This window comes from Hippocampus guttulatus, chromosome 6 (assembly GCF_054856545.1).
Source record: "Hippocampus guttulatus isolate MCC_2025c chromosome 6, RoL_Hgut_1.0, whole genome shotgun sequence".
In the NCBI taxonomy this organism is placed as follows: Eukaryota; Metazoa; Chordata; class Actinopteri; order Syngnathiformes; family Syngnathidae; genus Hippocampus; species Hippocampus guttulatus.
In genome coordinates this window covers 13,067,968-13,086,773 of record NC_141266.1, presented here as the reverse complement: position 1 = coordinate 13,086,773, position 18,806 = coordinate 13,067,968, and the positions used below count along the sequence as shown (strand labels likewise).

At 40.8% G+C, this 18,806-nt stretch overlaps 1 protein-coding gene across 1 annotated transcript in view; it reads right to left on the bottom strand.

Moving 5' to 3' along the window:
* Positions 1 to 18,806, bottom strand: part of col14a1a (collagen, type XIV, alpha 1a) — a 97,510-nt gene that overhangs the window by 35,175 nt on the left and 43,529 nt on the right. The window contains exons 20-27 of the mRNA XM_086114138.1: positions 17,847 to 17,979; positions 16,769 to 16,891; positions 16,500 to 16,649; positions 13,142 to 13,258; positions 12,064 to 12,210; positions 9,161 to 9,235; positions 6,458 to 6,597; positions 3,466 to 3,589 (exon numbers count right to left, since the gene is read on the bottom strand). Coding sequence (XP_085970264.1) covers positions 3,466 to 3,589; positions 6,458 to 6,597; positions 9,161 to 9,235; positions 12,064 to 12,210; positions 13,142 to 13,258; positions 16,500 to 16,649; positions 16,769 to 16,891; positions 17,847 to 17,979 — 1,009 coding nt within the window. The remainder of the gene's footprint in view (positions 1 to 3,465; positions 3,590 to 6,457; positions 6,598 to 9,160; positions 9,236 to 12,063; positions 12,211 to 13,141; positions 13,259 to 16,499; positions 16,650 to 16,768; positions 16,892 to 17,846; positions 17,980 to 18,806) is intronic.

Genomic DNA, 18,806 nt, shown 5'->3' with positions numbered 1-18,806 from the left:
TGGTCGGTGTGTATACGTCTTCTAAAAGCCAAGTATATGACAGATTTCAATTCAGATTTCAGGAATTTGACCTTTGCTTTGTTGCATCTTACAGCAAAAGCCACTCTCCACTGAGAGGTTCCAAAGGCTCAGTCTCAGAAGGGTCTCAGTATTGAAAGTTCTAGTCAGGAGAAGAAGAACTTCAATGTCATCAGATGTACCTTGGAAAAAGACATCCACTTGTGGAGAAAATTGGGAATGGTAGTGGCATCATAAAGAAAACCAAATCCAGTCACCAAAATTGCTGAAACCAACATGAGCTTTAGGACACTCTGGCACATAGTGGCTGTATTCTCCAAGTGACAATAATCTCCAGTATTATTCAGGATGTAGAGCTATCAGGTCAGGAGGAGATATAAAAGGCAAAGCTGACTGCTCTACTGGAAAATGTCAATACAGACGAGAGGCACTGCGGGCAACCTATGAGTGGATACAAGAAGATATGAAATACCTCCAGAAGCTAGAAAAGGGGGAAGGAATTGACCTCTGATTGGATTACATCAGATTTACGAGGTCTATGATCCTCTCAAGCCATCTTCAGCAGCACCATCTCCCCCACCTACAACTTTAACGCCAGGGACGTAAATAAGGGATTAAAGTTGAAACGTCTTCAACAACCAAGAAGAGGGTGTTCAACTTTTTGCGGATTACCATAACTTGGATGACTGGTGTATCTACAGACATATTTGATCAAATCTACAGTACTACCCTTCTTTTCTGAGATCTGTCAAAAAATGACAAATGATTTATAGGTTGGCCTATAAAGAGTACATTTGTCAGATATCTGCCAGTGATACATGTTTTGACACTGTCCCGGGATCACACAGGGCCAGAGTGGAATTACAGAAGCTAGCCAGGCATGAAGTGCAAGGAGCATAGCAGAGGGGACGGGAGGCCCAGGAACTCAGAGATGGAACCTTGGTAAATGCAAAGAGTTAGTCAAGAAAAAACATATAAGAGAAAGAAGGGGACAGGAAGTTATTATCCATCAGATGTTTTTAATATATAACTATGCCAGGGAACTGTGGTTCAGCAGCTCAAATAACCAGCGATCAACTACTCTGTGCATGTTTAGTCAACCCTGTCAGTGTAGATTGGGCTTCTTTTATGAAAGCAGTTGTCTCACCATCAGCGGGGATGTGAAAGATAAAAATACTGAAAATAATCTCTTCCTGTTTTAGCCGGCAAAGCCTCGCCGCCTCTCAAACCTTTATTCTCTTGTGCAGAAGGATATTTTTACCTCTGCCAAGGAGCTTATGATTGTTTGTTTGTTTGCCTGCCAGTTTCGAAGCAAGAATAGACATACTCGGCACTTTTTATGATTGAAAGAGTGGAACATGGACAAAGGAAGAACGCATGTTTGAGGAAAGCAATTGTAATTAGTTCTATTTTCTTTGTGATATAAAACTTATATTAATACAAACCAAACAAATAAAATCATATTCACCTTGTTAGGAGCAGCCAGGTAGCATCCAGGCTTAGGGAAATTACTTGAGGAGACCACTGAAATCCATCCCATTAATGTAGGAACAGTTTTATTTACCCAACGACACACTGAAAGTACTAGCATCAAGCGTGACATCTCTCAAAATGTCACCGTACCCTACCTGTGGAAATGAGTGACTACCTCAGTAGACTTATTTTAACACTCTAGCATTGACATCAACCAACCCTAGTATCCAAATTGCCAGTTGCGGGTGTACCCTGACATCTGAAGTTTGGCCTGTTTTCCTGCTGCTCCCCCACCCTTGCTTGGAGAGGGGGTTAGGTGGCAATGATTGAAATGAGGCTGGTGCTGTCAGGATTTTGCACGGACTGACAAGGACAAGATCTGAAGTGACAACTTCCCCGGAGGCATTGCTGTGGGGGGTTCCACATCAACTGAGCTGGACAGGTAGGTCCTGAGGTACAAGCACTTCATTGAAAGCGTCTTTCCTGCAGCACTACATTTCATGAACTTAGAACCCTCACATTGTTTAAACTAACTTTGTACAGCCCCACACATACTGTGGTAAAAGCCCCCTAATGTAGTAAAAGTTGCCCACTCGGCATCCATTGCAACCTGATTATCCTGGAAGGGGGATCCCTTCATCTCTGAGAGCCCCCTCTCAAGGTTCTTTCCTGTTTGCCTGGGATGCCCTTGAAGACTTTTTTTGCGAATAAGCGCGGTGCAAATTGACTCGAAGACATTTAAGTGCAATATTAATGATGAAACTAAGCATACTGCTGCGGTGGCTTAAAATATTAAACATAGTCTTTAGAAGTAATACCTCTCCCACGGCCTTGATGAACACTCGCACCTATCTACTGTACATGTTGGACATTTGGAGGTATTTGGAGAGCCTTGTGTGGTACCGGTTGTCAAATGTTTGAGAACCAGCGTTTTATTGAATTTATTTGACATTATCTCACCATGTAGGTTACGGTATTTTAGTACTCTTGATAATGGGAACAACAAAATGGTCAGAAATTGCAGTGATTGATGGACACCTTGCGATAGGAGTTAAAAATGACAGCACCGCAAATACAAAAGGTGGTGGGAGAAAAAATCAAAGAGAGGAAACAATTTGAATGGAGGCAGGGAGGAGTGAACAGCAGGGTGTTGTACAAGAGGGTAGAAAAAGGGGGCGCGAGATGAGATGGCGATGCAAAGCACAAGAGTATAGAAAAGATGAAGCCCTGAAGCAGACAGAAAAGCACAAGGACACGTTTCTCTGAACAGTCACTGATCCAAACCCGGACATAAAATGCTCTCAAAAGCCAACATTCCCTGTAAAGTCTCATTAAGGCATCAGTGTTACCGACATTCGCCTTGTGCGCACGAGCACAGCTGGACACTCTCACATGAATATTACAACAGATTCAGAAACCACCCGACTTGTTCAGTATTCAGACCCTCTGAGTCAATCTCCCGGGTGTGGTGTGTGAGCGTTTCAACCCAAAAAAAAAAGCAAAATGAGGCCAATTGAAAGGAAACTGTAATTCCTACTCACGATTGTACAAATATTGCTTGTAAAAATTGATGGAGTGCAATAGGAGGAAAACAGTTTATTGTTGAATTTCAACTAGTTGAGAACACAATCTGTTAAAGAGGCACATTAATGCTCTTCTGGTGTTTTGATTATAGTGTAGCAGCAGATGTCCGTTTGAGACTTTTTTTTTTCCCCCTAGCAAAGTAATGTTAGCTTAAAAGTTGGGAGCGACGGTCGTTTCTTGCCCTTGGAAATGACTATTTCACCTAATACTACACATGGGGAAAGTCCATCTGCTGCCCAGCATCCCGTGGTACCGATCAAAACTCCACAACGGCTGTTGGTGGACTTCGGGTCGGCAATGCAGACTGTTGTTCGAAAGCAAAATGTCTCTTGTCTTATCTGAAATGTCCCCCTGTGAATCAACACCAAGTTTCTTGTAAGATCTACTGACCTGTCTTTGTATTGCCTCCCTTGTATTTGATCCTCTGAATCGTTTCCAGCAATGCTTCTTTGTTAGCATGGGAACTCAACTGGACCTCGGTCCGAGCATCGTCACTGAACTGACAAATGGCCACCTGGACACAGAAATGGACTCAAATTGGAAGAGCACCAACTACACTACATAAAAGAATCAAACAATCAATTCAGTGTTATTGTTAAAAAAAATTAAAATTAACAAATAAAATAGGATTATCATTGGTGTGATTGCGAGTTCCCATTGCCCAAGATGATTCTGTTATTTGCGCTCACTAGTCTGTAGACCTGTACTGTAGCGCAAATATTTTTGCAACTCTCAAATTATAATTCTTTTTACTACTTCCGAACTTCTTTTCTATGTCGCGTTAGACCGACCAAAACTGTGCGCTGAAAGAGGCAACCGCCCAGTCGATCTGCACACCAAGGAGTCCTGCAACACCTCTTTTAATCACCATTTTGAAAAAAAATGTGGGTTTTTTTTCTTTTTTTTAATCTACATATTTGACTAAAAGAGCGCAATTATGTCAAAGTTGCTGATTTGGCAAGTGCTCTGAACCCAAGAGCATGTGATTTGTCTCCTAAAATAGTCGTCTGTCGTTATCACCCAGAATAGCTTCATTTATTTAAAACTCTGCCAATGCTGACCCAACAAAGTGAGAACATTTCATTTTCTTCTGTGTATTTGAAACTGACAAAGTGTGCGAATGGTGTTTAAGTGAGACATGAGTGTTATTAGAAAAAAGAAAAATGCTGAACTAAGCTGGTGGACTTTACACAGGGAACTGTATAGAACATAAATTGAAATAGTTACACACTCCCAAAATCAAAGTCATTTGCAAAATCTAAAACGGCTTACCCACAAAGGGACTACGATTACCTCCAGACTTCTAATGGTGCTGTTGTTGGCTCAAGGCGGCCGACATAAAGGAGCCAACTTTCACTTGAGATCACGGCCAACTTTCTCGCATTACAGCCAATGTTTTGCTGTCGCGAGCCCACCGCCACGGGGTTACAGGGCGCGATGAGGGTAGCAAAGTGCTTAACGGCACATAGTGTACTGCGCAAATGAAAGGAAAAGGTTCCGCAAGCACCTCCACAGAGTGACAAATGAAGCGGCTGAGCACCGGCGACATATTGTGTAGGGTGGGGGGTGGGGGTGTTGGGGGGGTCTACAACTCGGCATTATTGATGAACCTGATATCAGAGAAACAGTCTGAGCTTGCGGAGATTGTAGCATTCAGTCAGGCAACGTAATTCTAAGTATTCCTCCTGGTAGATTCTATGCTAAGGATCAAGATAACTGTGTTTTCCAGTAGCCCTCTAGCCCCGAGGCACTGGTGCTGGAACCACTTGATATTTGTCGTAAAGAGTAATGCATTTGGAATGAACTTTCCAGAAACTGCACTTCTCAGGGACAAAACAAAGTGGCAGCAAATAAGCAGAGATGCTTCAACGCTTTTCGCAAACAACACAAACAGGCTCTCTTGGGGTGCAGCATTCATTCATGGTAAATGCCCCTTGTTCTTCCAATTTTGTGAATTTAGGCTGTTCTGCTTCTAATTTCACATCAGAAAACTGATACCAACTCCGTTTCAAAACAAATAAGGTGCAAAAGTTGCTGTGCTTGTTTGTGACAGGAATTTAAGATGTGGTGACTGTTTTTTTTTTTTTTTTTTTTTACCAAATATACCCTCATTCTAAATCAGATGTCCTCCACATTCAACGTACCGGTAGTTAGGATTTAAATTTGTTTTTAAAAGACAAAAAATTGAGGCAAAATGCAATTTTAGATTTTTTAATTTGGTACTTTTAAGTTAAAAGACTTCATGCCCCTTGTTTCAAAAATGGCAATGAGACAAAGAGACAAAAACAGTTTGAAGGAGCAATTGGTTAGTTGCCATATTTTATGAAATCACCAAAACAAATGTGTATTATTTAAAAAAAACGTAGGCAATGTGAGCACTTCTTGAGAATAAAATAATTTATGACAATGGGGACCGGATGTGCAAAAGTAAGAATTCAAAGGTGAGCACGGCAATACCGTACTGTAAACCAGCTGATTTATTCTTGAGATGCAGCAAGCCTTCATTCATCTCACAATTGGAAGCTCCCGAGGAAACTTAGTGCACTTCCATTTACGCGAAGTTTACTGTCGGTCAATACGTTGTGTACGAGGCAAAAAAACTATTGCTGCACGTTTTGTCAACCTCAACACGTACTTTGGGCGGCAGGATCTCATGAGTGAAAATCAATGGGCCTGCAAAGTATGGCCCAGGGCAACGTACAGTATGGCCCACAACATTCCTTAACCCGGCCCACAGAGTATTTACATTATTAAGAGTTCTGTAATATTTGTTACGAAAATGTAATGTTCTATCCTGATTTTGGCTTTTTACAATCTCGTCAGTTTTCATCCTTTCTACACTTTTTTTGACTCCTCCAAACCATTCCAACTTTGAACTGTTCAGCTCATTCCAGCCGATACGTTCAATGTTATTCAGGACCATTGCTCGTTATTCGATATTATTCCAAATCATTCCAGAATTTTTCATTCAGTCTCTCAGCCTTCCCACACAATAGAAAAATACACCATTTTACAAATGTGTTAACAATGTTTTTTTTCTATGATGGTTGTGGATCATTGGTCCATTTTTAGGTTTGCCAATGCCAATTATATACGGCATACACGACTTCATATCGAGTACAGCGTAAGTCTTCTTTGCATTGCATGCATATGTCAATATGTAAAACATTCACTGCATCATCTGCAAAAAAGTCCACTGTCCATGATTTTCACCACAGACGACTATAACATCAGTCATAAGACCTCATCATACTCATGAAGGGGAAAACCGCGGTTGGACTCATATTCAGATCATAAGGCAAAATGCTAAAGAACAAATATGAGCATTCTTCTGATGTATTTCGTGATCTGCTGTTGGTGAGAGCGTGGTCATGTAGCTCACCTGGGTGCCATCTGGGCCAATTTGATCCAGTGATCCAATGGCATTATACAAGAAATTTGTGATCTTCATGAAGTTGTCATCTCCAATTGACCAGGAGCCATCGACCAGGAATGCCAGGTCCGCCTTGGCCTCCTTGCATACTTCACAGACAAGCACATAAGGCAGAAACATACATGACACAGACAAATATATTGGGAGACAAGGACATTACACCCACAAGTAAATGACAATGTAAACTTTTTTTTTGTTGTTGTTGACAAAAATGGACATGTGTTTTTCACAGGACAGTGATGCTATATTGGCACAACTCCCCAAACTAAGTTAAAAAAAAAAAAAGAACTAAGGTGGTTCTGAATATCTTCTGGATTCCCTGCTCTGGTGCAACTTGTATAGAATAAAATTAGAGCTCAAACTGTCACCCAAAATCCCCTTTCCATGTTGACTTTCTTTTTTATTATCGTCACCTTCTTTCCACCGGCGGGGTACATTCAGAAATTCACTCTGATTCCCCGTTATCACTCAGAGAGTGTGTGTCCGGAGCGGCAGGGTGCACATCCCTCCAATGAATTTCAGAATGCACACTAAGTTGTAAAGTAATACTGTAGCGGTTCATGCTTGACATGTTTCCATCTGTACTGTCTGACACACAGCACTCCTTTCTGCAGGGCACTCTGAATATCTGAACGGCACATTTGGACCACACTCTGAGTTGACGAACGGTTGGAGTGGATCAGTGCACGCTCAGAGCATCCAAACACACCCACAATTAGGGAATGGGAATATTTGAGGGTTCTTACTCTACTGTGCTTTTTGTCAAACAAATTGCCAAGATAAAAAAATACAGTTTATACTCGGCGTGACTTATAAATGTTATTTTCTTTTTCATGATGCATTTTTTGACTGATGCGACATATAGCCCCCAAAAATACAAGAATAAATAAATAAAAATAAATATTGATGATCAGGTCCAATCTGATTCCACACCAACAATGAAGAAAACAAATGTCAAATTATCCATCCATCCATCACAAGGGTTGCTGGAGCCAAGGTCAAATGATTTGGAACCATAATAAAACATAATCCTAACAAAAATCTATTGCATTGCATTTGTAAGGAAACAAATGCCATCTTAGGTTTTTGCTGAATGTCAGAACTCCAATATGCTTGACACAAATGTCAACATAAAGGTCAGGTGCTGATTTTTTTCTATTGCCAGGTTTTACATGCTCGAACTGTGATGCCTTGACAAAAAGTCACTTTTGTTGTTTCCAGAACGTGCTTTTTCATTTTTTCCAAGTTATTTCTGTCATTGTTTTCGTATTCCATTGTCCTCACCTGACTCACTTGATTTGATTTGCATTGCATTTCCAATTACTAATACCGTAGTTGTGTTTTTGCTGCCTGTATTTTCCCAAATACAAACACAGTATTGGGTATTTGTCTTCTGCGCCCCCCCCCCCTACCCTTCATCCCCCAGATTCAAGGCATCAGTGTGAAAAAGGTCAGAAATGTAGACTTGAATTACAACAGAAGGCTCAGCAGGCATGTCGAATCATGTCTGGAGTTTGTGTTGTGGGTCAGGCTGTTCGCTGAGCTTATCAGACAGGAAGAAGCCAACCAACGTGGGAACGTTTGGCATGGGGGTGATGGTTGTATACTTTGACACTGTCTCCCTTTTTTCCTCACCTTTCAATCTTGTTTGTCCCCATTCAGGGGTATTTCAGGGGAGAAAAAACACTTTCAGCTTAGAACGTATCATTTGAGTCAGTGATTTGACAATAGAAAAATCCAAAACTTTCTCTCTCTCTATACATACATACACACACACACACACACACACACACACACACAATAATAATGCAATTTACAGATTTTTGGGAAAAGGTTAGAAGAACAACTGGACAGAATTGTCCTTGGGAGCATTTAGCAGATGTTAAAAATGGCTTCTTTTTTTTTTTTTGCAATTAGTATACTTCTGGCTGCACTTTGATGACTTATTGTAGCTTGAAATCTTTACCATGTGTCTTTTGCATTGCATTACCTGTTCAGGGACTTTTTTAAAATTTAAATCTTGTCAAAAGCATAACTTAAAACATCCAGCATTTAAATGGTATCCAACAGTATGACAGCAGCAAGACCTGCATTTGGTACCTGAATTTTACAGTGAGGACTTCCCTCTCTGGCGTGTTCAATTCTCATTTTCGCGTTGAAGGGACTTGAACATGGGCTCACTCTTTTTAATCAAAATCCATCTGTGCGTTTGTTTTTTAACCATACTTGATTGACTGTCAAAAATGAATTTTTTGGTCCCTCAAAAGGAGCAGAAAGAATTTTAGCTCTCAGAAGAAAGTTGTTCCTTCCTATTTTTTTCCCATAACATTTATCTCGGGGAGTTTATGTCTTAATAGGACAAATAATATTTAATCATAATTCATATGAGTAATGAACTCCATCAGCCGCTAAACTATCTTCTTAACAACTGTTACCGTAAAGTAAGGACAACAGAGCAACTAAGGGCTCTATTTTCATCGATAGCACTTGGGGAAAGGTTGGTGTATCCTGATTTTTGGTCAAGCAAGTCATGACTTGAGCCGGACAGGAAAACAGAGTCCATCGTGTTGAAGTGCAACAAGAGCAGCAGAGCATTGTGTAAGCAGAGTGCAGACTGCACGTATGCTTGTGTTAAACTCTTTTTTCTCTCACCTTCTTTGGCAGGTGGGATGGTGGGAGGGGGCTCCGTGGAAGGGGGTTCAGTCGGAGCCGGAGTTGGCGCTGGCACTGGACACACGCACACACGCAGGTCACATGCACATGCACATATACAGGACAAATTGGCAATGAACAATAACTATGCAGCCTATCTGTGAATCTGAAGTTTCCTCATCCTCTTTCTGGCACCAATTGTGGCGTTTTGAGATTACAGTTTGCGGGTGCATGTGTATTTACAAGCTATAAATGTGAGCGCAATGTTGTCGTCTTTTCGTCTCTCTCCATCTATAACGCAGCATCAAAAAACTAAAAAGTCACAATTTCTACCATCTGTTCCCCCGCAACCTGAGGCCAGCAAAAGTATTTTCATCAATCCATTGTGTATCTGACCGCAGGCTGTTTTTCAGAGGAAAAAAAACAACCTGAGGGACGTGTCTGCGCCAAAACGATTAGGTGGCATGTGGGAGCAGATGTGGTCAAAAAGCTCAAAAATAACGAAATAAAAATTTTAAAAAGAAAGAAAAAAGAAAAAAAAAGAACATCTGTGCAGAATGTAAATCACACAGGACACATGAACAAGTCTTTTTGTAACAATGCACCTGGTATACTTGAAATGGCAAATAAACAGGGACAATTCCCGCCCTCATTTTTTACATGTTATTTGTCCTGTGAATTAATATTCTGTTGTATTGGAATTTTTTCTGAGAAGTGAATTACATTGTATGGAGTTGACATTCTTCTGATACCTGTAAACTGGGATTGCAGTGCTGGACAATTGGACTAGATTCTACTTCAATTCCTGTGTGTATTTTCTTGGTTTGGCCCTCGGGAACAATTCCTCTATTGGATTAAGGTCCAAGGGATTGGATTGGGCTGGCCACTCCATCACGCTAATCTTGTTCAACTGGAACCAAGATGCTGCTCGCTTTCTGGTGTGTTCGGAGTTGTTGTCTCCGTTGAAGCACTCGTTTCAAAGACTTTTCCTCTACAGCGTAAGACAATTTGACTTCTAGAAATTGGCCTAACATGATAGCACGAGAATCATCCACAAATCACCAGTTCACATGTGGCAAAAATCAATCCACTCCAACTCCATCCATTCATTTTCAATAGCACTTGTTCTCACTTGGCTTGCTTGGTGATCTGCAACCAAATGCATCTGATTTTGGGTGAGAGGCGGTGTACACACCGAACTGGTCACCAGCCAATTCGAAAACACGGACAGACAAATAACTGTTCTGACTCACATCCACGACGTTTGACAATTTAGTCTTCATTTCATCAAACAAGCATGTTCAGAGAATGTCGGAAAATGAAACATTGCAAGAGGTGAATGAAATTCGAGACGCGACAGTATCGCCACCGAACGCGAGATCTTAAATCCCGCGGCAAGGAACTGTACAAGATTCTGAATAGCAGTGCGTAAAACACTGAATTTCAAAAAGAAAGTTTGTCGCACAGTTTGTTTTACTTGTCCTGGGAAGAGTAAAAAGAAAACGTGAATTTAGTACTTGGGGTGGGATCTATCAAACCTAAGATGAATTATGATGGCTGGTTTTGCATCTTCCAACACCAAATCAGAAAAAAATCATGCAGCACCCATGACTAGCAGGGACAATGTGAGCTGATGGGGAAAGGATGGATCTTTTCCACTTGTGTGAACATTTTAGCAACATTTCATCTATTCCGCAAGCAATTTTGTAACTTCTCAAGCAGGCGTCAAAGAACGGCATGCATGAATAGGCCGGCCATCTGTTCTAAAAATAACCCCCTAATGATGGGGCATTGTGATTTCCTCGAAGTGATCATTTGAAAAACACTTGCGGAAAAACACTTCTAGAAATAAATTGTAGAATAGTGATAATTCATCTGTTTCCCGCCTTGCGAAATCAATGTTGATAATGATTTTGAGAAGCCATTAACTTGATCACTGTCTTGACAGAGATGAATATCATGAATTAATAATAGCATGGAATGAAAGGTAACGAGAGCAACTTCAATTGGTGTTGGCCTCCGGAATTTTCTGTGCTGTCCCAAATTTGAAAGGAAATGCTACACAGAATAGACAATACGTACAATTCCCACATGTTCAGAGCATGTTAACTCAAACATAAGATGGCTTTTATGCTGTTGAAGGTTTGCAAGTACATTGGTGAATACATTTTCTTCAGTCGTAACTTCTGCCCGCCCAAACCTCCCTGGATAGGTGTGGAAAAACAGCGGGTGGGGAATCTGTGTGTTTTCGGGTGCAAGTGTGTGAGTGTTATCGATCTTAAAACTCTGACAGTGTGCAGAGCCCTTGAGGTCCCTCGAGCCGTGTGATTCAACTGAGCTCATCACCTGGCCAATGGACTACAACAGAGTCAGAGTCCTCACTGAGACTCGGATATAAAAAATATATATACAGTATATATGAAGGTCGAAGAGACTGCTGCAGAGAGGCAGCTATGTAGCCCTGATTCGAAAAGGGACCGGTGGAAAAACCTAAAAATGTAATTTCGAGAAATGAAAGCAAGAAAAAAAGAAAATGATAGCAAATTTTAATTAGAGATGGATTCAAGTGTCCCTAAAAATATTTTTGACGCTGATTTTAAGTCAGGGTTTTTTTTCCCTAGCACAACAGGTTTTTTGAGATAAAGTACTTTCATTTTTCATTGCTTTTTTTTTTTTTATCAAGAATGCTTGCACAAAACGGATTTTTCCACACGTGATCATTTATGATGCAATTTATGATAGATTTGGAATCAGCTCAAAAAACATGAATCTCGTCAAGATTACTTGCATCTCCGATTGAAAAAATGTCATAACATTTGTTGAGCAGTGTAATGTAAAGCACTGAGAAGCTCCCAGGTCTTATCTTTCATTTCAACTATGAGCAGTTTCTGTGTGCAACGTACGTGTCATGTCAGTGACGGAGATGGGAGGTCCTTCCATTCCCTGCATCTGCGCGTGAATGCTGATCTCATATTGGCTGCTTGGAAAAAGGTCGTAGAAGCAATGTCGAGAAGCCCCGCCTCCTAGACTCACTTCCTGTCGTTGACTGTCTGCAATGAAACAACAAAAACAGGTCCATAAAGATGAAGAAGAAAAGAAACTTCAATCCCATTCAATCGTCTTTTGAGAGTTTTCTTGGAGTTCGAAAAATGAAAGGCCGCACAGGGTAAGCTGCTTAGGTGAAGCTGGAGAAACCTTTTCTGGACTTCACCCATTGAAACTTTTTGTGTCAAAAACACTGCATTCAACTATCATAATCCAAAAAAAGAAAGGCGGACATCCCCGTAGACCAAATAAAAACAAGAGCTTTGATGCAAACGCCTTATATGATTACAATCCATGCTATTCTACTCACACACACACACACACACACACACACACACACACGCAAAACTTATTTTGTAGAGAATTCCACTTTTAAGTGAAGTGACCAAAACAAACAATGTCAGCACAGTATTGATTCATTTGCTCCTCTATTCCCAATGTTCATGAGACTTCAGAAAGGCCATACAGTGACAGGGTCTCTTATTCCGAGTTACTAAATGAGAATTTAGATTGGCAACAAGACTGGAGCAACTCGGAAAACACACCCATATGGATTAAGAGTTGTTTTCATTTTTGAATACCCTAGTCCCTTCTTAGACCATCAAAAAGTCCAATTGCGCTCATGTTACAGATAAGCTGGAGCTGTTGAAGCATCTGCTTGACTTCTCTCTGATTAAACCAAACCGTACTTAATACAGTACATAAAAGAAACATTAAAAACAATTAATACTTTAGCATCACAGTGAATGTCTTCAACGGCAACGTCGAACCATCTGTTGGCCAATTATATGGAAACATTGTACATGCATACATACTGTACATACATACATACATACATAAATGAATAAAGGCCCCCCCTGCCCATGATTGACACCGAAACAAGACTCGGTTCAACACTGGTATAAGCAATGCATCCTAGATTGCAGGCCTACTTACTGAGCGTGGACTGGATGGAGATTCTGTAATAGTCGGCGTGCAGATGAGGCTGCCATTGCACGCACATGCTGTTGTGCCGAACCTGGAAGACTGTCAAGTCGGAGACACCCAGGACCACTGGGAACAATGTGACAGACACAAAATTGATTGATTATGTGACTAATCGATGTGCATTGGACATTGGGCTGTCACATATGATTCTGAAACATCGGTTTATCTGCAAAACCATTCGCCTTTAATTTGATGTGTGACTAAAGTCAAACAAATCTATTTAGAATCTTTTTGCAGGTGAATTTTTATCATGGTCGATCACCTTAATTTTGAGAGAGAGAGAGAGACAGACAGAGAGCACGAATCAAGTGGTGCAGGCAAACAAAGAGGAAGTGACACTACAGTGGAGGATGGTAACTTTGAATGAACTCAATGAGTCAGTCTATAAGTTAAAACTTATAATTACATGGTGAACCTTTACACATCTGGGGTTTTTTTGTTTGTGTTGTTTTAATTTCAGGAAATGCGGTTGGGGACATTGGTGGCCATTTACAGTCGCAGAAATAAATTCAGTTATCGATCATGACAAAAAAAATGGAATCTTCTCTAAATGAGGAAGGATGCAGCATGATGCAAAAGATCATAAACAAATTAAATAGCAGTGTAAGCAAGGTAATCTCCAAGGAGCTCCTTCCTGCCTCACTGTTATTTCCTGTCGCAACTTATCCCCTTGTTAACAAAATTTGCTGACAGTAGGGAAATAAACTTGGCTTCAATACCACCTAGTTGATATTTAGTGCTATAAGCATATGGCAGGTGCTCCTTTTAATATGCAAGAAAAAAACACAGACACGCATAATCTGTGAGGCAGATGCCATGCATTTTAGACACTTGAATTTGAGGAAAAAAATACATATCACAAAACAAAAAAACGTTGCCATGTGAGTGATCTCATATATAAACCACAGTCAAAAGAGTGTGTTCTTTTTCACTAGGTTTTACAATTAGTCACTCACTCTTCTCAGAGTCGAACAAGACCTTGCCCTTTGAGATCAATTATGTAAAATAAAAACGAAACAAAATCCCTCTCGCTCAGTTGGGAATAGATGCGAATATAAAGACAGAGTTAAATAGACTAGAAAACGGAAATCTAGGACATGGCTGAGTACAAAAGGTGAGACAAACGCAAAAGGAAATAAGGCCAAAAGTATCGAAGGGAAGATTTGAATAGCTATTGCTCAGGAGCAAAATAGAGATGGAGGACATATTGCAGGTACTCTGAATGCATGTCGGTAAAACCACTGTGCACTAAGCAGATGCATCTCAATGCAAACAACATAAAACTTAATTATGAGGAGGCATTTTTTTATTCCCCCCAAATGGTACCCAAGGCACCAATAATTGTTTTTCCACTTGCTCGTACGTGTGAGTTATTGGTGCAAGATGTGCGTGGTTGCTACCATGAGAGGGATGCTTCCGTGAATCACCACAAGCAGCAACTTAAAATCATGTCACAGATAATATGTATTTAATGCATCACTTTCAATTCCTTGCAATTGAACGTCCGCCTCCCCACATGCTTTTCTATAGAAATCCTCTGCTTGTGTCAGAACCACAAACAATGATTTAATGATGATGAGACCCATGAGAGCAATCTTTCTAGGGAGCACGACCATCGTCGGTCAGTCACGGATCTTGGACCAAACGCCAGATCCTTCAGTGGAAGGCCAAGGCCGAAGAAAGCAAGACGGTCAAAGTTTGAAGTCATTTTGATCGCAGTGTTCCATTGTTTAGTTCTTAACACAGGCCCAGACGATCAATCGGCACATCTACAAAGAGATCCTTCATTCAGTGCATAAGAATCGGCGAGAGTTGTGTACGAGAACCCGTGGCTGCCTCACCATGACAACGCTCATGTTCACAATGCCCTGAGCATCTGACAGTTCCTGACCATGTTGGAGCAACCTCCCTAGTTATCCAATGTGGCCCTGTGTATTTTTTTTCCCTCTTTCTTAATCTCCCAAAGGGAACATTTTGTTGTTGTTTTATTTTTAATCTTGGATTTATGTTTCATATGATTCATTGTTTTAATGGCTGGTGTTTTTTTAGAGCCACGCTGATGATTGTCTAGCAATCCGCCTCAGGTGTAACCTGTCTCTCACATCCCTCTGGTGGCGCCGCAGAGTGGGTTAGATGACATTGGTTTCAAGTAATACAAAGAAACGTCGATAAAAAGAAGCTGGTATCAGAGGTACCAAATGTGAGTTTCATTTAATCCTGTACGCGTTGAAAATAAAAACAGCAAAATATCATTATTTGAGGGTAAATCTCCGTTCATGTATTTCTGTCGTTACCTTGGAGAGCATGTTCAAATTGGGAACTTCAAAGAAACAGGAGGACATGCAGAAATTATTGCTCATCATCAGCGGGGATTTATTAAGGAACAGACGCACAGTGAGACATCATCGGAGCACAACCGCATACAAAAATCCATGCATTAAAAGCAAAGCTTATCTTTGGTATTAAAATTCATTTTTTGTTGGGTGACTTCATTTATGTTGAGGTTATTATTCTACTGTATTAGTTTTCAGTACTTTCATCGGCAATTAACAGCGACTGTAAATGAAGAAAATAATAAGCTTGTTTTAATTTTCATACCTCACTGTGGTGGGAAAAAGTAGTCTGTAAGTAGAGAGAGACAAGTAGACAATTTGTGTAGTTTTGCATCTTGTCCTTCGAGGACACATTTTGTTGGTTAACAAATATGGAGCAGTGTAGTTTTCCTGGCATGGTCCATGCCCGACCATTTTTTTCCCCCTGTAAACCCCCCTTCCTCTAAATCTGTTTATAATGGCTGAGGCATAAAGTCACGTGAGCCTTGTACAGCCGCCGAAACCAAATCAACATATTACAAGATTGTTCTAGAAGATAAGCAGTTGGGAGAATGAATGAGTGTTTTTGCCGTCTGACGCGGATATATAAATATTGTTCGGTCGCTCCGTTTCCGCTGGGAGTCTCGATGGAAATCCGAGCCTTTAATATGCATGTTGTACTTCTACCTTGGCTGTTATTGCTTCCTCTCTGTCCTCACTCAGTCACACTACGCCGTCCTTGCTACAAATCTGCAAGGAAGACTTAACCTGACAGCAATGTCCCATTAAAGCTTAGGAATTCAATTCAAGATCTCATTTTAACCGCACTGCTATCATTAACCTTCTGGCCCATCAAACTAACTGCAAGATGGATTCCATTCCAATATCATGCAGCCCCCACAGTTGTTCTCCAGATTGCCACGGGCAATTTTGGTTTTGGACGTGAACATGATCAGATATAAGGCATCGTTAAATCAGTCTGGGTGCAAACTCACATGTCTTAGCGTTCACTAGCAATGGTTCACTTTGTCCTGAAGGGTAGGAGGCGGCCACTCGTACGCCGTACGCTGTGCCGCTCTGCAAATTCTGGAGGAGAACCGAGTTAACGTCATCACTCACGGTCATCTCCAAAATTCTCCCTGGTACTGCGAATGACAAACACACATGCACATATTATTCTCATTATTCTGTATTCTCAGTGTGCATGTGAGTCAAAGGACCCCTTTGTTCATTTTAGGTTTGCATATTTGCTGCATGTTCCTACCATGGACTGGCTGGTAAAGGATCTTGTAACCTACAGTCGTAGACGGTGGAGGATCCCAGGTGACCCTGAAGCGGTTGTACCACTCTTCTGATGCACGAAGGTTTTCAGGAGACAAGAGAGGCACTGGACCAAAACAAAGAAACAATTGCATTTGAAATAATCATGAATACATGAGACAGTATTGACAATAAAGTTGAAACAGGCTAATGACAACTGAAGAGCCACATTTTCATTTCAATGACCTCAGTGAGAAGATAATTCACATGAGAATTGGAATATTTTTGTTGTGCTACAAATAAAAACATTTAGTATCAGACTTTCACCTACAGTTACAATGTCAATTATTTTTAAAAAAAAAGTTTCAAGTGAAAATGCATAAAGAAAAGAAACAGCATTTGATATATTGCACAAATCTAGAACTACTTTAAATTTCCAGCAACAAAAATGTATTGAGGTTCTGGCCGAGTGAGTGTGGGTTCACATAATCAATAATTTATGTTGCTCATTTATGAGGCAACAATATTAATATAAGGCACAGCTGGTTTGTTGTTATGGCTCAATGAAACATTGTATACATGTTTTAAATTGCAAATATAGCAAAAGATATGGCTAAAAATGTTTTTCTGGGTTCCAAGCTTGGTTTAATATGTTTATTTCCTGAATAATTTATGTGAAAAGACAGTTTTATCTCTGCACAAAATAGATTATCTTGTCATGCTCTTGGTACATGCGTGTCTGAGGTCTGATTTATTACTGGTGCTTGTTGGCATTAGAGATTTTTATTTGCAATAAGGCCAGCTATAGCGCACTCATATAAGATGATGACGTTTCTTATCAAGCATGCCTTCTCCCTGTTTAACGAGGGGACAGTCTATATTTCTCCTGGAATGGATACGGCAATCAATAAGGAATTTAGCAGTGCCTTGTAATTAAACATCATGCCTTGTAATTAAAAGAACTACCGTAATTATGAACCGTCCTCATTTGCACTGCGGGCAAGTGTGTGTGTGTGTGTGTGTGTGTGTGGGTGTGTGTGTGTGTGTGTTTGCGTGTGTGTGTGCATCTGTGCGTGACTCACATGTCGTCCCCTGTGCGGACACACTGACTCCATCGTCCCCATCGGTGTACACTGGCATGACAGTCACTTTGTACTGAGTGTCAGGAAGTAAGGATTCCAGCCACATACTTTTCTGACGGCCAGGAACTAACACCTGAATACACAGGCACACAAAAAACAAAAAAACTAATGGATGCTCACACGGTAAAGTGGCAGTCAGGGTTCACATTCCACAAATAAGGGGCGGTAAAAGTGACGTACAGTACGAATGCAAAGCTCAAACCCTACACACACACTGTATGTATAGTCTCTGGATAAAATAGAAGAATTTTATGAGGAAGGGAAAGGCTCGTTGGCTGACAGATTGCAGAATGCTATGCGTAACTTCAGCGATGTCAAGCACAACTGTTCAACAATTCTGCTCACTCCAGCTTAGTCAATGAAGTCGCATGAGGCCGAGAGTGAGACAGAGCAATTAAAGTCGGGTATCGGTGTTGAAGTTGGTTCTCTTTCAGCATTTGAATGTGCTTGTTCCTACCAAATAAAATCGGTTGCCTAAAGTTACAGCAATGCCAAGGAACCAAGCAAGAATATCGTATGAAGGTGATCTTGTGGAGATGATGTGAATATGATGATGTCAATATCAAGGCTGATACTGAGTGATGATGACCTTTTCAATCTGTGAGTGGCAGTTAATAGAAAAAGGTCCTGTCAAGGTTAGCTTTATGGTCTCCTGTTCTGGAGTGTTCCATCGCTTGACAAGCTTGGCATTAGCTGAAGAAATTGAATGTGCCATTTTCCAAACACCACGATGGACTGGAAATGAACCTTGCCGGTCCAACTTTGTGACGGTCACAAGCTCGCACAAGTAGGGAGAGTTCGTATCAAAAAGGGCTCAGGCTCGGTAAGAGCAGTGAAGATGACAAGTGGACAAGACTTGTAACCTGTGTCGTGAGAGATCATCAGGTGGGCGGCTGGGAA